This window comes from Lepidothrix coronata, unplaced genomic scaffold (genome assembly GCF_001604755.1).
Source record: "Lepidothrix coronata isolate B3197 unplaced genomic scaffold, Lepidothrix_coronata-1.0 Scaffold186, whole genome shotgun sequence".
Taxonomy (NCBI): Eukaryota; Metazoa; Chordata; class Aves; order Passeriformes; family Pipridae; genus Lepidothrix; species Lepidothrix coronata.
The window spans coordinates 1,081,407-1,102,123 of NW_016690366.1; the positions used below are offsets into that span (position 1 = coordinate 1,081,407).

Consider the following 20,717-nt stretch of genomic DNA (forward strand, 5'->3'; position numbering starts at 1 on the left):
TCCCTTACACACCTTTGTTCCAGTGGGTGCTGCCTGCTGGAAATCCCTGCTGAGAAGCTTGTTCTCACCTCCTCCTGGATAGCCTGGACTTCGTGGTTGCCTTCTCTCTTGTGTCAGGTTTTAGGGGAGACTGGCTTTGGCTTGTAAGGGAGGAGTATAAGCAGTTCTCGGCGTAATTTTGTTTCTGATTCAGGAGTGGGAAGCAGTTCTAGTTGGTATTGTCCTGGTTAGGATGTATCCTTGGTTTTAATGTTTAGCAGTAGGTTTTGCTTAGCTAAAACATTTACTTGGAGGTTAAAAATACCAAAGAAAGGAAAAATAGCTTATGTTGGCTTTGTCTACATCAACAATAGCTGCAGCCTACAGAAGTGGATCTATGGAAGGAAGGTGGTGCTGAGGACCACCATCTGCCCAGGGTGTGTGTCTGAAGGGCTTTTACATGAGGTCAGCTCTAGGAAGGCACTGCAGACCACATGCCTGTCAGCTGCTGTTGTGAGCCTGATGCACTCCCTCAATGCCTCTCCTCACTGCACTTCCTCTGAAGGGAGCACAGGTCATGCTTCAAGACTGTGCTGAGCTACAAACCAAAACCCAGTGGCGTGAGGCGAGTTGGGACGCAGCTTTATAAGAGCTCTCTGGTCAGAGCTAAAATGAGGATGGTGACACATCCACTGTCAGCCCCTGGAAAGCCTGCTCAGTGGGCTTTGACTGCCACTCGGTAGGGCCGTGCCCCAGGGCTCAAATTGAGTCTTGGCCACTCTTCTCTGTCCACACCTTTGATCTCACACAGGAAAGACAGCAAATTGATTCTGTATCTTTAAGGGGTACTTTGCTCATCAAGTTGCCTTTGGATTAATGACAGACTTGATGGAGTCTGACTTCATAACCCAGAACGGCTCAGTCTGACTGACACACCGTGCAGCCACGGGGCCCGGTGTGTGACCGCCTGCATGGGCTGAGCACCATCCTGCTTAGCCCTCAGGGCAGGATGGGGGGCACTCCCCTGAGAGCAGAGGCTGCACTGGGAGGATCTGCACCATCTACCCCAGCTGTGGCTGATGCCTCCTCAAAGAGGGAGCTTTGAAGGGACAGGATGTGGTGTGGACCTCAGGCTGCAGGCAGTGCCTGGACCCTCCTCCTCGGGCAGGGATGGGCAGCAGAGATGCCTGCAAAGAGTGTGTCCAGGTGGAGAACGACCTGCAGCAGGTGGCTGAGCTGCAGGAGGCTCTGAGGAGGTAGTGTAACACTAGGGAGGCCGAGGAGGAGTTCAGCAGCTGGTTCCAAGTGCAGTTTTCAATGGACACGCAGCTCTCAGCCAAACAGCCAAAATCTGCCCCCCCCAGAACGCACCAGGGCAATAATGCAGAAGGATGGCAGCTTCAACAGCAAGGACCTGCAGGAGGAAGAGCCTTCCCCCAGAGCCTGAGGGCCCTTGCAGAACCACTTTACCACTCTTCAGACTGGAGAGGAAAGACCCATCCATCAGGAGAGCTGCTGGAGCTGAGCGAGGCAGTCCTGTCTACTCCCCATGTCACTGACTGTTAGTCTCTGCTGACATTCCATGTGGGCACCACTGACATAGCCAGGAGCAGTCTGAGGAGTATCCAGAAGGATTGCAGTGCCCTGGGAGTGGTGGTAGGGGACTCTGAAGCACAGGTAGCTTTTTCATCATTCCTCCCAGTCAAAGGCAAGAGGTTTGAGAGAACCATTTGAATCTGGTGATTCAACAAATGGTCGTGGGACTGGTTCCCTTCCAGCCAGGGGTTCAGCTGCTTAGACCATGGGCCTTGCTTTGGAAACCTGGTCTGCTGGGGGCAGGTGGGGTCCAGCTGTCAGGGAAGGGGAAGAGCATCTTTGCTCATAGTCTTGCCAAGCTGGTGAAGAGAGCTTTGAACTAAGGCAGGGGAACGTCGATCCATCCCGCTTCTACTGGTTTGATGCCAGTACCAGCAAGAGAAGCCCAGAGCCTGCAGGGGGATCACAGGTCAGTGGGAGAGCACCTGAAGGACAGCACAAAGGAATTGCAGCCACTCCAGCCAGTACACTGACTTCACTGGGGCCCAGTTTAAATTCCTCTATGCAAATGAACACAGCATGGGGAATGAACAAGAGGAGTGAAAAGCGCGCACACACCTGCAGTTCTGTGACCTTACTGGCTGGGGCACCTCTGCTCTGGAGACAGGCTGAGACAGTTCAGCCTAGAGAAGAGAAGATTCTGGGGAGACCTCAGAGCCCCTTCCAGGGCCTAAAGGGGCTCCAGGAGAGCTGAAGAGGGACTTTGGACAAGGGACTGGAGAGACAGGGCAAGGGGAAATGGCTTCCCACTGCCAGAGGGCAGGGTTAGATGGGATATTGGGAAGGAATTCTTGGCTGTGAAGGTGGTAAGGCCCTGGCACAGGTTGCTCAGAGAAGCTGTGGCTGCCCCATCCCTGGAAGTGTCCAAGGCCAGGCTGGACAAGGCTTGGAGCAACCTGGGCTAGTGGAAGGTCTCGCTGTCCCCGTCGGGAACATCTCACTGGAATGGGATGATCCGTGAGGTCCCTTCCAGCCAAAACCACTCTAGGACCTTAACAAACAGAGCCATGCTGTGGGGGCTGAGCTGCCTTCTCTGGCAATTGGCTTTTGCTGTGGTTTCAAACAGCTAAAACTCACTTTAGTGCCATCAGTGGCCATGACCCTTCACAATAAGGGATGAAATCACTTGACAGGCCAGGAAGATGCTGATGATTTTTCTACTTTGTAAGTTGATTAACACTCTTCTTCCTAAAAAACTGGAGTGTTTCCCAAAGGTATGTGCCCCATGGTTTACTTATTAAGATTGCTAATCATGTATTTCAAAATTAATGTCTTTAAAGGAATACATTTTTGGAGGGGGAGTTACTTTTAGAATTGAAGCATTAAAACTGATAGAAATCAATCTTCTTTTTGTGATCCTGGCAAAGTCTTCTCTTTTATTTATTTAATTTTTATTTTCTCTGCAGCTTTGTTAGGAGTGTGTTGTAACCTCTCTTCTTGGCTCGGTCTCTTACTTCTCTTTAGTGATAAGAAAAGAGATGTTTGTTCTTTAAAATCATGATGTCAGAGCTGATTCATGTTGGTTGAGAGAGGAGCCTGGGATATGTGTTGCAAACACACAGTAAGAAATAGGAAGTTTGGTTTCTAGTTAAACATTTGCTCTTTTATTTAAAGCTTTGTTGTGTTTTTACTGGCCTTGATTAAGGCATCTGATTATTCTGTTATTTATCATTTTCTTCATCAGGGAAAACAGCTTGACATATCACCCAGGATGACTTTTCCTTTAAAGCTTCAGTTCCAGATTCAGGAAGTTACTTATAGATCTCAGATTAAATTAACAAAAAAAAAGATAAAAATTGACTGAGGGTTTTTGATGTCTTTGCTGGAGACATACAGCTTTTTAGTAGCTTTCATAATGCTTTCTTGTAGCTTTTGGACAGAAAGTCATAAAAAGCTTGTGTTTCCCGAATTTCAGTGAGGTAAGTCCATCAAATCCCTGGATGTGTTGTGAGATGAGAGTCTTAATGGCTGATCCTCTTCTAAACACCTGCGTCTGAAAGAGGTTTGTGCTTCTATTGTTTGCATCTCTGAGGCTGTAGGTAAATATTGTCTCTACGTTGTTTATTTCTCCTTCCCTAGTGAAATTTGCTCTGAGAGGTTCTTCGGTGCAGTTCTCTGTCAATCCACCAGATGACACTTGATGCTTAAGGATAAAAAGATGAGTGGTCCTGCATGAAAAAAATCTCTATTCTGGTGTTGATTTAGAAAAAACTTCAGAACGCCTTGTTTCCAAAATGTTTTCATGTTGTACTTGTAAAATTGAAGGGGCCTGTATGGAAAATGTTTATATCCTCTACTTGGGCTTTTTGCATGTCCCATAAGCAAAAACTAAACGAGGGAAGACTTTTTTTCTAAAGGCTTTGAACAAAACTGTGCAACAGGTTAAATCACAGTCATTCTCACAACTCTGACGAATTGTTGTTAGAAATGATGCTCCCCATCCCTGGAAGTGTCCAAGGCCAGGTTGGAGCAGTCTGGTCTAGTGGAAGGTGTCCCTGCCCATGACAGAGGGTTGGAACCAGATGAGCTTCGAGGTCCCGTCCATGATTCTGTATTGCTGTTGAATGAGAGGTTAGTGCTGAGGGCAGAGACCTCTCAGAAGGGTGTGTTCTTACCCTGTTAAATTCCCCAGAAGGGGCGTGGTTTTGTGATCCATTTGTGTGGTGGAGCCCTGGTGCCTTCGCAGGTTTTACCACAATATTGACTGCAATCACAAATATGTAAATGGTTTGGACACAGATTTGTCAAAGCAAAATGTTTTCCTGAACACACCCCCATCCATGATGGAAAGCCAAGTGAAGGTGATTCTGTTTTGTCTCAGTGTGGAGCTGAACTCCCTGTGCAGCCGTGGTGTGATAAGGTAGAGGGTTAATATTCAGTGTTAGCACACATCTTCTGTGTGTGTTTTGGTGAGTAGAGGAGACAAAAGAGCCAGAAATTTTTGCTGTAGCAACATTTCTCAAGGCAGCAAAATAATATGTTGCACAGGGTGCTGGGTGATATTTTTATTAACCTGGACTCAGGCCATCAGACACCAAACTTGAAGTGAGCACCAGGAGGCTCACAAGTGATGAGAGAAATGGGGCTCAGATGGTGGAGGCACAGACCTCCTCAGTTCCGTGCCTGTACCTGGACCCACTTCAGCAATACCTCTGTGCACCTGCACCAGTTTCTTACTGCTGTTCATCCTAAGAAGCAACTCCTAATTAGAGAGCAGGAACTAGAGATAGGTTGTGTTTAGCTGTTCTAGTTCAAACTGTGTGTGGTATTTAGGAGGTTTATAGATGTGTGAAAAGGGTTGGTGGCTCGTCTGTGAGTCAAAGGCATAATTTTATGTGAAATAATCCACCTCCTGATAAATAACTTAATTTGTTGCAGCTTTTGCTCTCTTCATATCTTCTTCTTTACTCTCTGCTGAGCCTATAGCTAAAGTGCTGTGTTTTTTGGATGGTTGGGAAATACCAAAACGTGGCACCTGACGTAATTCCCCAAAACCCAGCGTGCAAGGTGCAGGCAAGGGGGTGGTGGCAGCACCCGTGCAGGTCTCTGCAGACCCACCAGGCACTCAGTGCTGTGTCTTGCTCTTTGAAATGACCTTTTCTGATGAGCAGTAAAGTCTGAAGAAACTAGACTGTTATGGGAAAATTTGAAATCTCAAATTCAATGCTAGTATTTTTGCTTGTTTTATTTTTAGTAGAAATTATTAAAAAAACCCCCACAACCTGATAAATCCAGTTTACTGTGTCTATGGTAATGCAATATAACCTACTACTCTGGGTGACAAGTAATATGCAGAAAAATCTGCAGAACAGGAATAAAGGGGAGTGATATTTCTTGCCTGGGAATCATCTGCTTAGAGATGTGTGTGTGTATCTCACAGATCTACAATGATATAATGAGAGAGTTCCCCTGATAAAACACTGACATGATCAGCCAGTGACACTGTAGTTTATTTGTTGGCAAGTCCACCTGTGTTTCAAATCTGTCTTGGGAAAATTGTGGATGGGTCAGGATGTGCTACAAGAGAGACTGTCAGGGTACCTTCCTTTAGATGAGAGGTGGACAGTCCTAAAGGCAGCATGGAAAGCTGTTAAAACATCTGGAGGAACATTAAACTTTGTGTTTGGAGGGCTAACAAACTGGAAATCAATAGCTGGTACCTTTAGAGTTTAAAATCTGAGTTTCCCTTTGTCTTTTATCTTGTGCCCACACTGGAAACACATCCTCACCTCTCTTTGACTTAGCCCATGTCTCACACCTGGGTGATACATTAAAAGAGAGGAATTCTACATCTGATGGCACAAAAGCCAAGCTGGGATGAAATAGTTTACAGGCCATGGTATGCATTTGTTATGTTCCTTGCTGCTCTCCATCTTTCCTTTCCATCTGTTCCTCAAATACTTTATTTTTCACTTTCACTCTTCCCCCTCCCCCTCCTTTTCTGATAATGTTCATGGTCAACTCCTTTGTTCCTCTTCAGTTTCGTCTCAAAACCCCATAAAAGAATTATACTGAAAACACAAAGCAGTAATTCTGAGACAAATGGAGCTTTTAAACTGTGCGTTCAAAAGAGGTTTGAAATTAAACGAGGGGAGTTTATGCATCCCTAATTAGAGGCAAAGCTAAGCGAGCATGACAAGATTTATTGATGATAAACCTCAGTCCTGTTTAAACATCTGTTGAAGCTCAACTTAATAAATGACAGGAGATTATTGCTGCCTCACATGCAGTTCCTGGGTGTCTGTGGGGCTCTGGAGGAGCTGCACTGTAGTGTTTTTGTGGGACCAGTCCCAGCAGTCCTGGGGCTCTGTCTGCTGTCTGAGGTTTGCTGCAAGAGTCCAGATAGTCCCTCGTTCTCCTTAAAATCAACTTGTTTCATTACAAAAAAAAAAAAAAAAAGATTCAAAATCTTCTCAAGGTGTACTACTGAAGGGGGCAAAAGTTGCATAAAACTTAATTATTTTCTGTTGGATTCAAGAGGATCCAAACAGGTCCTGAAGGCAGGCAGAAGACTGCAGCGTTCCAAGAGCAGCAAAGTGCTTCCCTGAATGTGAACTTGAAATTACTTGTGTGGAAAATGGCGTTTTCCAGGCTGAGGGAGAGTGGAGCAGGACACCAGTCACCAGGTGGTTCCGTGCAGTTCTGGTTTAGTGCTGTTGGCATTAACCCGAGGGCATGGGCCGTTTGTTTGACTCTACAGCACACACCCACTTTCTCACTGTGGGGAAACTTGGGGCTTCTGCCTTCTCTAGCTTCACTTGTGCCCTGCTCTTTTGCCTCTAGTCCAACAGGTCCAAGTTTTGCTTTGTTTTGTAACCAGTACTGTAGTTTTCCACCTTGTCCATACAGACATCCTCTTTTTTTGTTTCATATTTATTTAATAATATGGAAAGATACTTCCTTGAGAAAATGTTGTGGTTTTTTTAAGCCATGACTGCATTGCCAAATATTTGTCTAAAGGATGTCATTAGTATGGACAGAACAAACGATAACCAGCCCAAATCCAAACCTCTTGGCAGCAAACTACAACAAAGAGCTCTTTGGACTGTCTTGTGCTAAACATTTAAACCCGTGTGAGAGGCTGTGCTTAAAAGAACAACACTCAGAACAGAAGTCCTGGGTGCCATAAAACAGGCAAATTCGTGCAAGACAAGCGCCTTGTAACCCTGTTCCTCAAGCCAGGATGTAGTTTTGTGGCTATTTGAAAAAGAAAAGAACAAAAGTAAATCCTTCTCCTGCAAGTTTTGAGCTTGTTCTGTGTCCAGAGCAGCTCAGGCCAGGCTCTAGTCACAGAGAATTGTTGTGCTCAGTGCCCAGAACAGCAGCTGGCAAAAATCAGAGAATTCAGTCTCTTGATTTGTATTTCTTTGTCTGGGTCCCTTCAGCAAAAACTTGTGAAATCTCAGCTGGAAGGAGTTTGAATTTCTGTAATTGATATATTATTTCATGTCAATGGCAATTTTACTTCATGAAATGCTTCGGGATTTTTTTGGCGTTTCTTTTTAAACACCTTTTGTATAATAAGATTATTATTAAGCCTAATTAATTATGATTGAACACATTACAGAATCCAGGATGAAGGCTTTAAAAACTACAGGCTTGACTTGATTTTAATTTTGCAGATCTTTGTACAGGCACTGATTTTTGATCAATGCAATACAGAAATTAATAGGATTTTGTTAATATTTTTTTTTTAATTTGTGTCTATGCAGTTTTAAGATTTCTCTTGGTGTGGAGCAAGATTTGCTGTGCCAGGCAAGTGTGCTGCTGCTGGTTCCTGGCAAGGAAACTGGAGCATTTTTACCTCTTAATCCTGGTAGAGAAATGAGCAATTGAGTGAATTATAACCTTTCTCTTTACAGCAAAGGATAAATTGAAGGGGAAAAGTAAAAGAAAAGACTTCTGCTTTGTTTTTCATGAGAGCATACATACGTACAGCTAATTGCAAAAGCTTGGGATAAAGCCTTGAATGTAAAAGCTTTTTTCATAAATCAGAAGTACGGCGATAGCCCATACGAAAATTGCTGATATAATCATGGGCTCTTTGCTACTGTGCAAATTTCCACAGACTGATTTTTTCCTTAACACAAGTTCGGTGTTTCTGAATTAATTTGAAAACAGAGCAAGAGAAAGCAGAAGACCACTGGGGGTCCACTTGGGTGTTTAAGTAGAGGACAGCAGTGTAGTGTTCTGCCTGCCCCAGTGGGAGATGCTGAACTGAGCCCAGCCCCAGCCTCCTTTTGTCCCCCTTTGCTGGGCACTGGTGAGGCTGCACCTCAAATCCTGGGCTCAGTTTTGGGCCCCTTACAACAAGAAAGACCTTGAGGTGCTGGCACATGTCCAGAGAAGGGAACGGAGCTGGGAAGGGTCTGGAGCACCAGGAGCAGCTGAGGGAGCTGGGGGGGCACAGCCTGGGGAAAAGGAGGCTCAGGGGGACAGGAGCATGGAGCTGGGGGGGGGGGGGCAAGCTCTACTCCCAGGGAACAAGGGACTGGAGCAGAGGAAACAGCCTCAAGTTGCCCCAGGGAAGGCTTAGATTTGATATCAGGGAAATTTTCTTCACTGAAAGGGTGGTCAGGCATTGGAAGGGGCTGCCCAGGGTAGTGGTGGAATCCCCACCCCTGGAAGTGTTCAAAAACTATTGATGTGGCACTTGAGGACATGGTTTAGAGGTGCTGGGTTGATGGTTTGGACTTGATCTTAGAGGTCTTTTCCAACCTTAACAATTCTATGATTCTATTGCAGGGTTCTGTCACCTTTAGTCATGAAGAATAGGCATTAATTCAATGAAACCTTCCAATTTTTTTGGCTAAGACTGCTGTATTATGGGATTTGGATGGGAATTGGCCCTTTTTTAGGGCATCCCATATTTACACATAGATCCTTATAAAGATATGGTTTCTGTTCTGGATAATATTACTTTGATAAAAATCTCTGTATGAGCCCACCTGCCTCTTTCTATGTGCCAGTGGATACCTTTAAAAGCAATTTTTAATGGAGTTGTGAAAGTCAGTCCAAGGCTCTTCTACTTGTGGAAGACAAGACCTTTCAGCTGTTAAACCTGGTATGGCAGCAGTGGGATGACCCTGCTTCAGCGGGGCATGAAGAGGAACATGTTCTTTGAAAGACTTGAAGTTTTGCTTGGAAGCACCAATTTAAATCTGATTTCTTTGCAAGTACACTTACTGCTCAGTGCAGCTGAACCCCAAAGGGATAATACTGTGTTCTTTTTACTACTTCTTGCATGACATGCTATTGTGGTAGTAACTTCTCTGCACGGTGTCTGTCTCTGTGTGCTCCTTCACTTTTGTTTTTTTTCCTGCAGAATTGCATATTCTGTTTGTGTTGGGCTGTGACTAATGTAGCCAGTGATGTTCTGCCAGTGTTCTAGCAGGGGATTCCCACAAGAATTCCCCTGCCTCTCCTGTGTGCCAGCAAGGAGTTGTGTGCACCAAGAACACCTGCACTTCAGTTATGTATTTTGTGGAGTGGGATAACAAAGGCTCATATTTGCTTCTTTTTGTCTGAAAGGATGCTACCAGCTCACTAACTGGTGCTGGAGGGGGGTTAGCCCTGTCCCAGGAGCTGGGAAGGACTGGACAGGAGTCCCTGTTACAGTTCTGTTCCCCCTGTGAAACCTTGGCAACACTTCCCCCCCCCCTTTCATTTTCAAGCATACTTTGTTTGAACTGTGAACAAAGCCTGTTTTTAGTAAGTATTTGTACAGTGCCTATCTCTCTGAGCCCTGCTTTCCTTTGGGATTGTTGGGTGCTTTTGTAGGAATAATAAAATGAAAATTGGACACCACTCCAACAAGCTGCTATCAAAGTGCTCTCACCAAGAGCAGGCGCTGCTGTTCCACATCCCAGAGCTTCCAAAAAACATGTGAGATCCACAGAAATGTAGATGGCCAGTTAGCTACATCATATGTGTACAGATATCCAGCTAATAGCAGAGATTCCTTTTCCTCACTGATGATTTCAGAACGTTCCAGAGCCGAGGACAATGTGCTGCCCCTGTGCACTGTCTGCTGTGGCAGCAGTGTCGGGAGTTTTGGGAAGAAAATTGTTCATTCATATGTTATTTGTGAGTACATTTTTATTCCTACTGCTCTGAAAGAGATGATGCATAAAATTAACCGTGAACAATTACTATAACAGCAGCAAACTGCCTCTTTGTAAGTTTGGAGTGATTGTCAAGGTGTACATATATACATACATGTATATGTGTAATGTATATATTATATATCCATGTATATATGTATTAAAAATTAAGGATTACATATAAAAATTTAAAAAGAATTGGCCTGGCTCATGCTCTTGCTAAAGCTGTGCTGTGTTATGCACCATTCAAAGCACACAACTGTGGTTCCCCTCACACAAAGGCTATCTTTGTTTTTTGGGTGAAGTCATGGTCTATTTTAAAACTCTGTGTTTTAATAATGAAGTTCCCTGGAAACCGGAGGAAATGAGACCATGAGGTTTTGTCCTGATAAAAACCAAACTGGAAATTGCAAAGTCAACTGTGAATAAATGTGCATGTCATAGTTTATGGTTTCAGCTTTCCAGTTTTATTCCTCTTTTCTAAATGTTTCAGAAGAAATTACAGAGCTCCCATCAGTGACCTCACAGAAATACGTTCTGCTCGCTTTCAAAGCGTTTTCTGACAGTGGAGATAAAATGAGAGTGGGAAAAAGGCACTTCACACCTTTCATATTTGTTTCTGATAGATGTCATTGAACTGAACTTCCCGAGCTCCTCGTGCTCCCCTCTGTTCCTCACTGCATGCCAGCTCTGTTCTGGGTTTTCTCCTGATGTGGTTCCAGAGCAGAGAGCTCTGGGGACACTCAGCCTGAGGCTGAGAGCCTCTCAGAAGTGTTTGTGCTTAAAGGATGGTCAGCACTGCCTGTCTGTTGTTGGGGATGGCAATAGGAATAATAACCTATTATTAGTACAGTAAAATTTATACACCTGCTGGAAATGTAGTATGAAATGGCTGGATCAGAGATCTCTAAAGACCCATTCACCTGGCTTTACTGAGGAATATTTTATTTTGTTTTAGTAGAAAAACTACCCAACTAAACTAGATGAAGTTATTTGGGTGTTTAATCTTCTTCTGACACCAGTGATTTAAACCTCTCTTTTTTTACTGCAGGATCTTAAGAGGGGGAGATTATCAAATAAGTTGCAGAAATTTGTATGACCAGGGCAAATTTTTCTGTTTAGTGTGTTTAAGCTTAAAAAAGCAAAGATGCTGAGCTCTGAAAGGAATGTATTTTGGCAGCAGAGGTGACTGACAGCAAAGTTATTTCCATTTTCTCAACAGTTACTTGGTTCTCATAAGTTTCTCTTGCAACTGAACGGTGATAAAACCCCCTTTGCTGGCTTAGTGCCACCAAGGAAACACTGTGTGGATTGAAAAGATTGTGTTTTAAAGGTGCCTCTGCAGTGATTAGAGATGCAGGAGGAAATAACAATTGAGAAATACTTTTTTAACTGCCATTCTAAAGCAGCAGTAGGGTAGCACCTTTAAGCCTTGTCAGTGTACATGAGGAATTTTCCTGCTCCTACAGGAGAAGGAAATGCTGGACACTGGCAGATATGGGGCTTAAAATGTTGAAAACTTAAGGAGAATTGTGAAAAGTCGTCTTTTAAAAAACCACTCTGGTTTCCTTTTCAGGTGGCTTGGATTTAGGTTGAAATATGTGGAAAACCCGTGTGGCTCACAAAAGCACCCTGAGTTTTCTGTCTGCCCACACAGCCAGCTCTGCACGAGAGAAAATGGTAAAAATGCACATTGCAAACCACAGAGTGTCCCCAGATGTACCAGGTTCCTCTGTAAATCTCCATTTCCAAAGGCTAGTGTACCATTTCACCTTTAGTGGTGTTATTTGGGGACCAGATAACATGGTGTGCTCGTGCAGTTTTCACACAGATTAGCAGTTGTAGTTTTTTTTTTTGGTTGGTTATTTAAAGTTATTACACAATTCAAAAAAACAAGGCTCTTTTGCTTGTGCCTTTATGGCTTGAGTGATTTATTGCATCTTCTGAGGGTTTGGGTTTTTTTTTTATTTTTGGTGCATGCAGCTGCTGATAGTATGAAAATACAGCAGTGCAAGTGTCTGCATCAGATATCAGTGTTGCAGGTGGGCAAGCTGACTTCTTTCCTTTGTTTCATTGGCAGCTTAATGTAGTTGTCACAGCATTAAAGGGTAAACAAATAACAGGTTCCCTGTTTTCTGGGTAAGTGATTTGAAGTGTTAGTTTATCCTTAACAGTGGCCTTTTTTTTTTTTTTTTAAATTATATCTCTGTTCTTCCAATGAGAGGTTATCAGTCATCGAAAAGATACCAGCAAGCACGGGATTAACTCTTCATTTCTTTGCATGTGCACAATTCTGATAAAAAGCTTCAAGAAGATTACAGGAGGATCACACAGTAAGAAATAGCTAGTCACTTGTCAGTTTGTTCCATTTATTATTTTGCAGTGAAAGACTAAAGTCTGTTTTTCCCCCTCAGCTCTGCACATGTGATACCTTGCCTTGTTACTAGGAGACGAGGTATGATGTGTATCGTGTGTATATTCCTCTCCTGGAGGAGTTTTAGCCATGTAATCACAGGAATGTTGGCTGGTCAGTCTATTGCTATTTAGCTTTTAGAAAGTCTAAAATCAGTGATGCTTTTCTGTTTGTCCAGGGAGGTTTTGAAGAAATCTCCTGGCTGCCCTTCCCAGCCATGCGTGTATATGCGTGATTTTTGCATACATATAAAAAGAAACGTATTTTTTGACTTTTGATAATCAATATATGTTCTCCCTGAAATTTCTTGGCCTTCTGCTCTGCCTCAGTGTTTACCTTTGTCTCTCCCTGGCAGCTGCCTTTTCAAGAAAAGAATAATCCATCTGAGCTGCTCCCATGTGAGTTCTCCTGGTCTTGTTGAGCTTCCTTGCTAGTCGATGGTGTGACTTTTAATCTGGTTTCCTGAGGAAGTGGGGTTTATGCATTGTGCTCTGTCCCTCCTTGCTCCTCAGGGTCATTTCAGAACAGGTTGAGAAAAGGGATAAAGAGCTCTAGAATAATTTTCTTTTCTCCTTTTTCCTTCCTGTTTTCCCAAAAAAGCATCAGGATGGCAGCTGCCAGCCGGACAGTGGACACTGCACTGGTCAGTGCTTGTTGCTGCTGCTGGGAGAGGGGGCACAGTGGAAAGCTGGCATGGCATGAGGGGATATGGCCAGAAACATGTAAGACCAGGCCAGGTGAGCCCCGCAGAGCTGCTCCGTGGCTTCTGGCTGCAACAGGATTGAGCTGCTCCGGTTCCTGGCTGTTGGGATTTTTAAGCCCTTTCAGCCCTTCCCCGGTGCTTGTTTGTAGCAGTTGCTGCTTTGTGGTGCTTTGCTGTCTCTGCATTGGAAGATTTAATTCTGCTCTTCCTTGAGTTTGTGTAGGAATTGAGATTTTGCTGTGAGTGAAACTTTCTGTGGGTGGTTATAGAGACGTGATGGTGAGGGCACCTGGAGGAGCCTGGGAAAGCAAGGAGAATCCCTCTGTGTGATCTGGGTTCCTTGTGATCAGCAAAACCAATTTTTACTGTGGTATCATAAGATCAGACTTGTGTTTTATTAGAGTTTTTGATTTGTGGGCTAGTAAAGAAATGTTGAAATTGTATTTGGCTGGGGAGGAAAACAGGTAGAAGTGTATGGGTTGGGCTGTTTGCTTTCTGCATTGCAGGGAGATGGACCTTCCCTCTGGGGTTTTTCCACTCATGGACCAGCAGTGTGTTTTCCATATGTGTAACTGTAATATTACTTCATCTTCCTGCTGTGAGATGATGATGTAAAAAACTCGTTTTCATAATTTTGTCAGCTCAGATTAGAGCAGAAGTTGCTGTAGTGAGAGAGAAGTCAGGAGGGGACCTGTTTTAGGATGTTTCTCCCACCAGTTCTCCCCTGGCCCCACATGGGTAGGAGATATCAGCCACTTCTGTCAGGGCACTGGGATTGGTTTAACAACAGGCTGATGCTCCTTATGAAGCCTTCCTGAAACTAGTCAGCCTTGCAACAGGTTCCACTTCGTCAACCGAGTTTTAATTGCAATTGAGCAGTAATTCCCATCTGTGCGAATTCCAGTATGTAAATAAAGTTTCTTCAGCTCCTCTTTCGAGGGCTCTTACACCGTGATTATTTCAAGCAGCGTCCCCCCAACATCTGGGGGAAGTTTCACGCATTTCAACTCAGTGAAATTTGGTGAAAATGAAAGTCAGTGCAGGTGAAATTAGAGTAGTAGTAACAGTAAAGCACATTTTGTTCTCCTGGAGCAGAGTCCCACGCAGCCTGGCTTTAGAGAATCACCACCGAGCAGCAGCAGTTGCCATCAGAGAAGCCCCCTCCCCTTCCCACATTTATTTCCATGGTAACCCATGGAAAGGCATTCTGCAGCCTCAAAACTACTTTTGCTCTTTCATCATGCAAGCTGGCATTGTCAAGGGCTGAGTGTATTCCTACAGCTTTGAATGAATATGAAAAAAAAAAGGGGGGGGAGGCCGAAAAGCCTGGATTTCGCTGGGCACTTTTGATTTGGGAGGCCCCTGCAGCGGGACAGAACGGGCAGTCTTCAAGTGACCTGGTGTCCGTACGTTGCTTAGTAAGGACGAAACAGCCTGAATTGCTGCCGGGGGAGGTTGGGGGTGATGGGGATGCCGTGTGTGGGAGGCGGGCGGGGGGCAGATGGCGGGGCTGGCGAGGCGGCGCTCGGCGTGGATGCTGTGCAGGCTGTGCTCGCTGTGCTCTGCTCCGGTGCCGCTCGCTCGTGGAGCCCTTCGTGCTTTTTTCAGGTATCCTTCAGAAAATGGTGTCTTATTACACAACTGTGCCGTGCGTGCATCAGCCTTTTCGTGCTGTGCGAGCGGGGGTGTTGGTGGTGGTGGGCAGTGCTCGCTCGGTGCGGGCGATTTAGTGGTAGTAGAGCGTTCGCCGCGTTTCCAGGCAGCTCCGTAATGAGCTGTATTGATTTTACGCTTTTTAAAACCCGTATTTATGCGGCATTTGCGAGTCGATGTTGAGAGGATTTTATTCTGTTTGAGCTGGCTGAGGTCGTCTGCTCTCTGTGATANACATGTGGAACTGGTAGTACTTGGTAAAAGAAAACCAATTGCTTTGCAAACAGTGTCTGCAAATGGGAAGGAATGAAATTATGTTGTAAGTAATTATTTTTAAATATTCCGAAGCTGGTCCAAGCATGGTCAGAAACATTTCAAATAGCATCCTCGTCTTGTATGATAAATGGACTGGCCAAATTAATAATTTGAATTTTCTGCCGATGCCTGTTTCCATGTTGTCTGAGTACCTGATTCACGGTGCAGGGAAGGTATTGATTAAAATATATCGGGGGTGCTGCCTGATCAAAGGATTAGGTTGCCGTTTGAGTGGCGTGGGACAAACTGGCAGGATTTTTTTTCCTTCCTTGCATTATTTGGTTGGGGAGGGGTGAAAATGTAGCTTTTTTTCTAAATGTATCTGAAGTACATAATGACTGGGGAGTCACCATGACAACATGGGGACCTGGATCAGGCTTTCCCTCCATGCCTTTTCTGTTTTGTTGTTTTTAAAATATTTGTTATTTAGGCATTCTCTGAGGTATGTTTGAGGGAGTATCTTACAGCTCCTGTTGCTGTGGGACTTTTAATGATACCCAGCTCTTAAAGTAAATGATGTTTGCAGGATTTTCTCTGATTCAGCCCAGTCCAGAGTACATAATTTGCTGTACAATTAAGGTGGGATCTAAGAAAGGACATAAGCACCTCCAGAATGAGTTAAGGGGGTCTGCCTTTCCCACAGTTTCGGCACTGCAAATCTGAAAACTTCTGCTGAGCTCTTCCATGGTCTTGGGGCTTCCTGTGTTCTTCTGGTGTTCCCACGTGGGACAGGGAGCCTGGAGACTTCTGAAAGGCAATATTTTGGGGTGATCCAGCTCAGGAATCTTGTAGATGACTGTTTACTTTGGAGAGTAGACATCTTACCTGGAGATCTCTCCCTTAGTGCTGTCTTCTGCCTCCTCCTGGCAGGGTTTCTGGGGTTGGAGAGCCAGTGCTTGTTTTATACTTGTAACAGCAGCTCGTGTAATCGATAGTGAATTTAGTGGAATTATGAGTAGTAGGAGATGTTCTGTGGAGGTGACATTTCAGTGTCAGCAGAGGAGGGTAATTATATACTTCTACATTATCATCATACTTCTTGATGGGGGAAAAACCTCCACTGTAATTTGGGTCAATGGAAGTAAAAATCATAGCAGTTGTCACTTGTGCCTATGTAAACTTGGAAGGAAAGTATGGTTTCTGTGACGTTTTCTGAGAACATATGGATTACTTGCCCTTGTGGCAGAGCTGTGGGATGTTTCAGTATTGAGGCCATTGAAAAGTAAGTCCAGTGTGACAGTGACTTTGTCTTATTAAGCTATATCCTGACATGAGAACGTGAAGAACCACGTTTTCTTCTTCACACCCGTTAACCTAATGTTTTGTTTGCTGCTACATGAATAATATGATGACTTCTTTCAATTTGGAAAAATGTTGAGTTCTGTCTAATGCTGGGGCTAAATTTTCAAGTCATGTTTAACAGGAATTATCTGCAGCTGGGTGGGATTGTCTCCTTTGAAGAACCCCATGCCTACGTGACATGGCCTATTTCCCCTTTTCCTCAGTGTTACCTGATGTTATCATTTCAAATATAGCAAATGTGCAGAAAACCCAGTCCTTTGGAAGTTCAGCTCAAGTGTCTTGAGAAAAGATTTCATTTGAGCCGGAAGCTCAAACAATGAGATAAATCTGTGATGAGAAGAACAAGGTTAGGTTATACAGATTTTTGTGTTTACATACTTTGCTTTCAAGATTGTTACAGTTAGGAAACATAACTAGTTTTTGCTAGAGGCAAAAACTTGGAAGTCGTGAATGTAGGAGCAGTTAAAACCCAAAATAACCCTAAATTCACCCTTCCCCTCCCCCCTCAAAAAGCCCAGTGACAAACAACACAACAAACCCCCTCTTATTCCCAAGGTGGGAGTCGAGCTTGGTGCTTTAAGGAAATCCAAACCTCTAATGTATGAAAATCCAATGGGGATAGGGCAGATTGACACTGGTGATGCCATTACAGCATTCTTGGTACTTAAGGGCCCTGGTGGTGGAAATGAGGCTTTTTACTGCCCCCACTCTCAGCAGTAGCGCTCCGAGAGCTCAGTGACAGTCACCTGAAATCAAGGCATTTGTATTTTGGTTTTTCCTATTGCCAATTTCTAGGTGGGGAAAGGAAGGAAAAGAACGTGTGTTTCACTCCTAGAAAACGGGATTAAATTAATTTGTGGTATTTTATTAGGAACAGCCTGGTTTTGCCGTGTGTCAGAGACTGGCACTAGCTTGCAGTGTAATCCTGCTTCTTGGCCCTTCCCAGTAGGGGGGGAGTGTTGGTGTACAGGCTGCAATGAAGGACTGCACCCAAGACTAAAAAACTCTTTCCAACTTACAGGGTCCCACTCATCACCCCTCCAAAAAAGTGAAGGCTCCATCATACTGGATAAACTCACAATTCAATGTTAACATTGAATTCTGTTTTTATAGAGCTGTTGTTCTTTGCCTCACTCCCCCTCAAAAGAAGTTTCTGCCTTTGCAAGTTCCAACAGGAAACCAAAACTGAGTCTTTTCACTTAAGCCTGGGATCAGTTGAAGTTTAATTTCCCCTGTAAATGCAGATGTGGCAATAAAAAACCCTTGCCACAAAAATGGTAGAGGTCTGGAAAAAACACTTCACTGAAAAAAGCTCAAGGTCTTGACCCCTTTGGTTATCAAAGACAAGCTGGTTTAACTTGGGTTGTATTTAGTGAATGAGTGGTAAGAATGGCAGGGTTTCAGAAGGTGGGAAGATCAAACTAGTTATTTTCCTTGTCATGTTGAGTTTGCTGTTAAGAGGAACAAGCAGTTTTTGAATATTTCTCTCAATACTGCTGATTTCTAGTGACAGTATTTTGGTGCAGAACAAGAGAGTTTGATATTTTTTTCCATGCCATGAGGCAATGATAATGGAGACAAAGTGTTTCTGCTTGCTGGCCAGTTGAGCTGCAGTAAACCGTGTCATTCCCAGAGTTTTGCAGAGCGCAGGACCTGTCAGAAGAGCAGCCCTGCCTGTGGTGCCACCCACCCCAGGAGGTGTCTCCGAGCCCAGTTCCACATTCTGCTCCCTGTGGTCTCGCTGGCTCCCACCCCAAGTGCAGCTTTCACACCCTGTGCGTGGGATCAGCTGAATCGACTTGGAGTTGGGTCAATTTACTGACCTGACAAAAACCTTCTAACTAAGAATAATTTAGTTTGTGTGATTGAAGGAGCAGGGCAGGACGGCTCTTTCAGTGGCAGAATGTTGAGTGGGGTATAAAACAGCACCATTAGTCCCACCACCTGTACCTTGCAGCTGTGCTGAACTCTGTCCTTTGGCACAGGATTTACCACTTCTTTCTGCTCTAGGGTGTTTAGTCTGGTTTGTTAAAATCTCCTTTTTTGGAGATACTCCTATGAGAATCAGGATGAGTGGCAATAGGTACAACACAGAGAAGACTGACGGAGCTCCTGTGCTGGTCCTGCCAGGTGTTGAGTTTCCCTTCCAAAGGAGCTGCCCAGTGCTCTTGTGTTCCTTCTGAGCAACCTGGATGGAAGAACATGAAGGGCTTCAGGACCGGACCCTTAAAGAGTTAAATGCACAGAAGTACTAATCAGTGAATATTTAGGTCATGGAGGACTGAGACAGGAGAAAGATGGAACATTATACTGACAGCCAGGGGGTTTATCTTAGTAATGAACTGGAGAATATCTTCCATCTAGTAGTAACACCAGCTTTTGACTTTGTAGTGGTACTTTTTGTTGTGTTTGTGTTCTTAGTTGCACTGCTGTTGCTTTGCAAGAGGTGAGGTGTGCAATGAGTCTCCAAATGGGCTTTCTAGAACCATTACTCGTGTCCTTCATCGTGTCCTGCAGCACTAGCTGGAGGTGACTTCCTTATAATAGCAGATATTTTGAAGAGTAAATGTGGGTAATTTGTTGCCTTTTCTGAGGCAATGCTTACAAAATTCAATGTCTTACTTTCTGCAGAGCTCTGACCCATAAACCACTTCTCAGCCACGTGAGTAGTCCCAGTTTGAAAACTGTGGGTCGGTGTTTATGTGGTAGCATAATATGTGTTGCAACTGTGAGCAGTGCCCCTGAAATCCATGGGATTACTCATGCTTCTGGCTATGTCCACAGTCAGGCTTGAAAAACTTTAATTTAGCACCCTGAGTAAGGTCTGCAAGAATCAGGTCTGGCCTGTTGTGTCCCAGAAGCTTGGTCTGACTGTGCTTGGCTGCAGCTCTACGAGGTTGAAACAGTTCTTGTCAGGGAGACTTTCCTTCAAGCAGAGCCAGGGAAATATGCCTGGAAAAGAAGAAGATTAGCACAGGATTTTAAAGCGTGTTGTGAGAAGGGCTGGGTGTCAGTGGTTTGGGGAAGAATCCACTGAGCAGAGCTTACTGAAAGTGCTACATCAGTGGGACTTCTTTTGTTTTATGCTTAGTGTCTGTATTTACATGGGAAAAGCAGGGTGGGAGCGAGTAAGGGACACTGAAACAGTGCTGTAGCAAAAATGGGACTGTATATCCAAAGGGCAAATATTTAGGTTTGGAAATAGGTTTATTTCATGGTTTTGGTCGTGGTGTTAGAATTTGTAACTTGTCATTCAGTGAAAATAACTATCAGTAATACACTTTTCTTTCCCCCTTCTCACTAGGCTTGGCATTTCTGCTTGATTTCTTGTCTGCCTCAGTAGAGAATTATCTGTATTTTGGAATGAACTGAGTCTTTTTTTTGGTAGTGTTGAGAATTGCACAAACTATACTATTACCATCAATGTTCAAAGGAAATGAAGAGCAACTTTAGTATAGGTGTAAACGCTGAGTAGCTCCCACACCCCCCGAACTGATGATTAGAAAGGGAACTTAAAATGTCAAGGAAATACAGTCAATTCCATTAATTCCCATTAATATGCTAATATTACCATTAATATGGTAGTTTCTTCTGGTTTCTTATGCTCCCAGGGAAGTGGAATTACATGCTTTTTTAAGCTTTAAGGTAAAACCAGGTAACATACCCTTTTCTGTGTTCAACAGGAACTTGCATGTCTTCCTACTTTCAGAATATTTTTTTTGCATGAGTTTTAGCATGGGTCGATCAAGGAAGAGGAATTGCTGGTTAGACTAAATGGTGGAATCTTCGCACTTGAGAGAGACAAATTGTTCTCAAAATTCAAATGCGGCTGTAGGCTCTTGAAGCAAAGAGCTTTGAGAGAACCTTGAGGAGAGCTTTGAATCTGTAACCTTGATTTGAAAGATTGTTCTGTCTCTTCCATGAAAATAAGTAATTTCTACTGTATGGATTTTCTTAGCAGCAGTCTCTTGTACCTGTTCTGAGCAGGGTATTCTGATATTCTGAGGCAGTGTTTCATTAACTTTTTTCTATTATTCTTTTTAAAAAAAGGAGAAATAGAATCTGACAATCTGGAGCCCTGAAATATTCAGTTGACAGCTAAATTAGCTAATGCATCCTACTTGGGGAAAGAAAAGAAAAGGACCTGAGGGTG

The 20,717-nt window shown here is 44.0% G+C and overlaps 1 protein-coding gene across 5 annotated transcripts in view; it reads left to right on the forward strand.

Annotated features, from left to right (window-relative positions):
- FGD3 (FYVE, RhoGEF and PH domain containing 3) overlaps positions 1-20,717 on the forward strand; it is a 107,603-nt gene that overhangs the window by 14,203 nt on the left and 72,683 nt on the right. The window contains exon 1 of one of the 5 annotated variants that reach the window (XM_017830941.1): positions 14,529-14,712. The exons of 3 other annotated variants lie outside the window; for them this stretch is intronic. Coding sequence is in view for 1 of the 2 variants with exons in the window: in XM_017830938.1 (XP_017686427.1) it covers positions 15,254-15,266 (13 nt within the window). In the remaining variant the exon portion in view is untranslated. Of the gene's footprint in view, positions 1-14,528; positions 14,713-15,215; positions 15,267-20,717 lie in introns of those variants that run through there. One more of the 5 variants, XM_017830938.1, reaches the window with a different exon arrangement.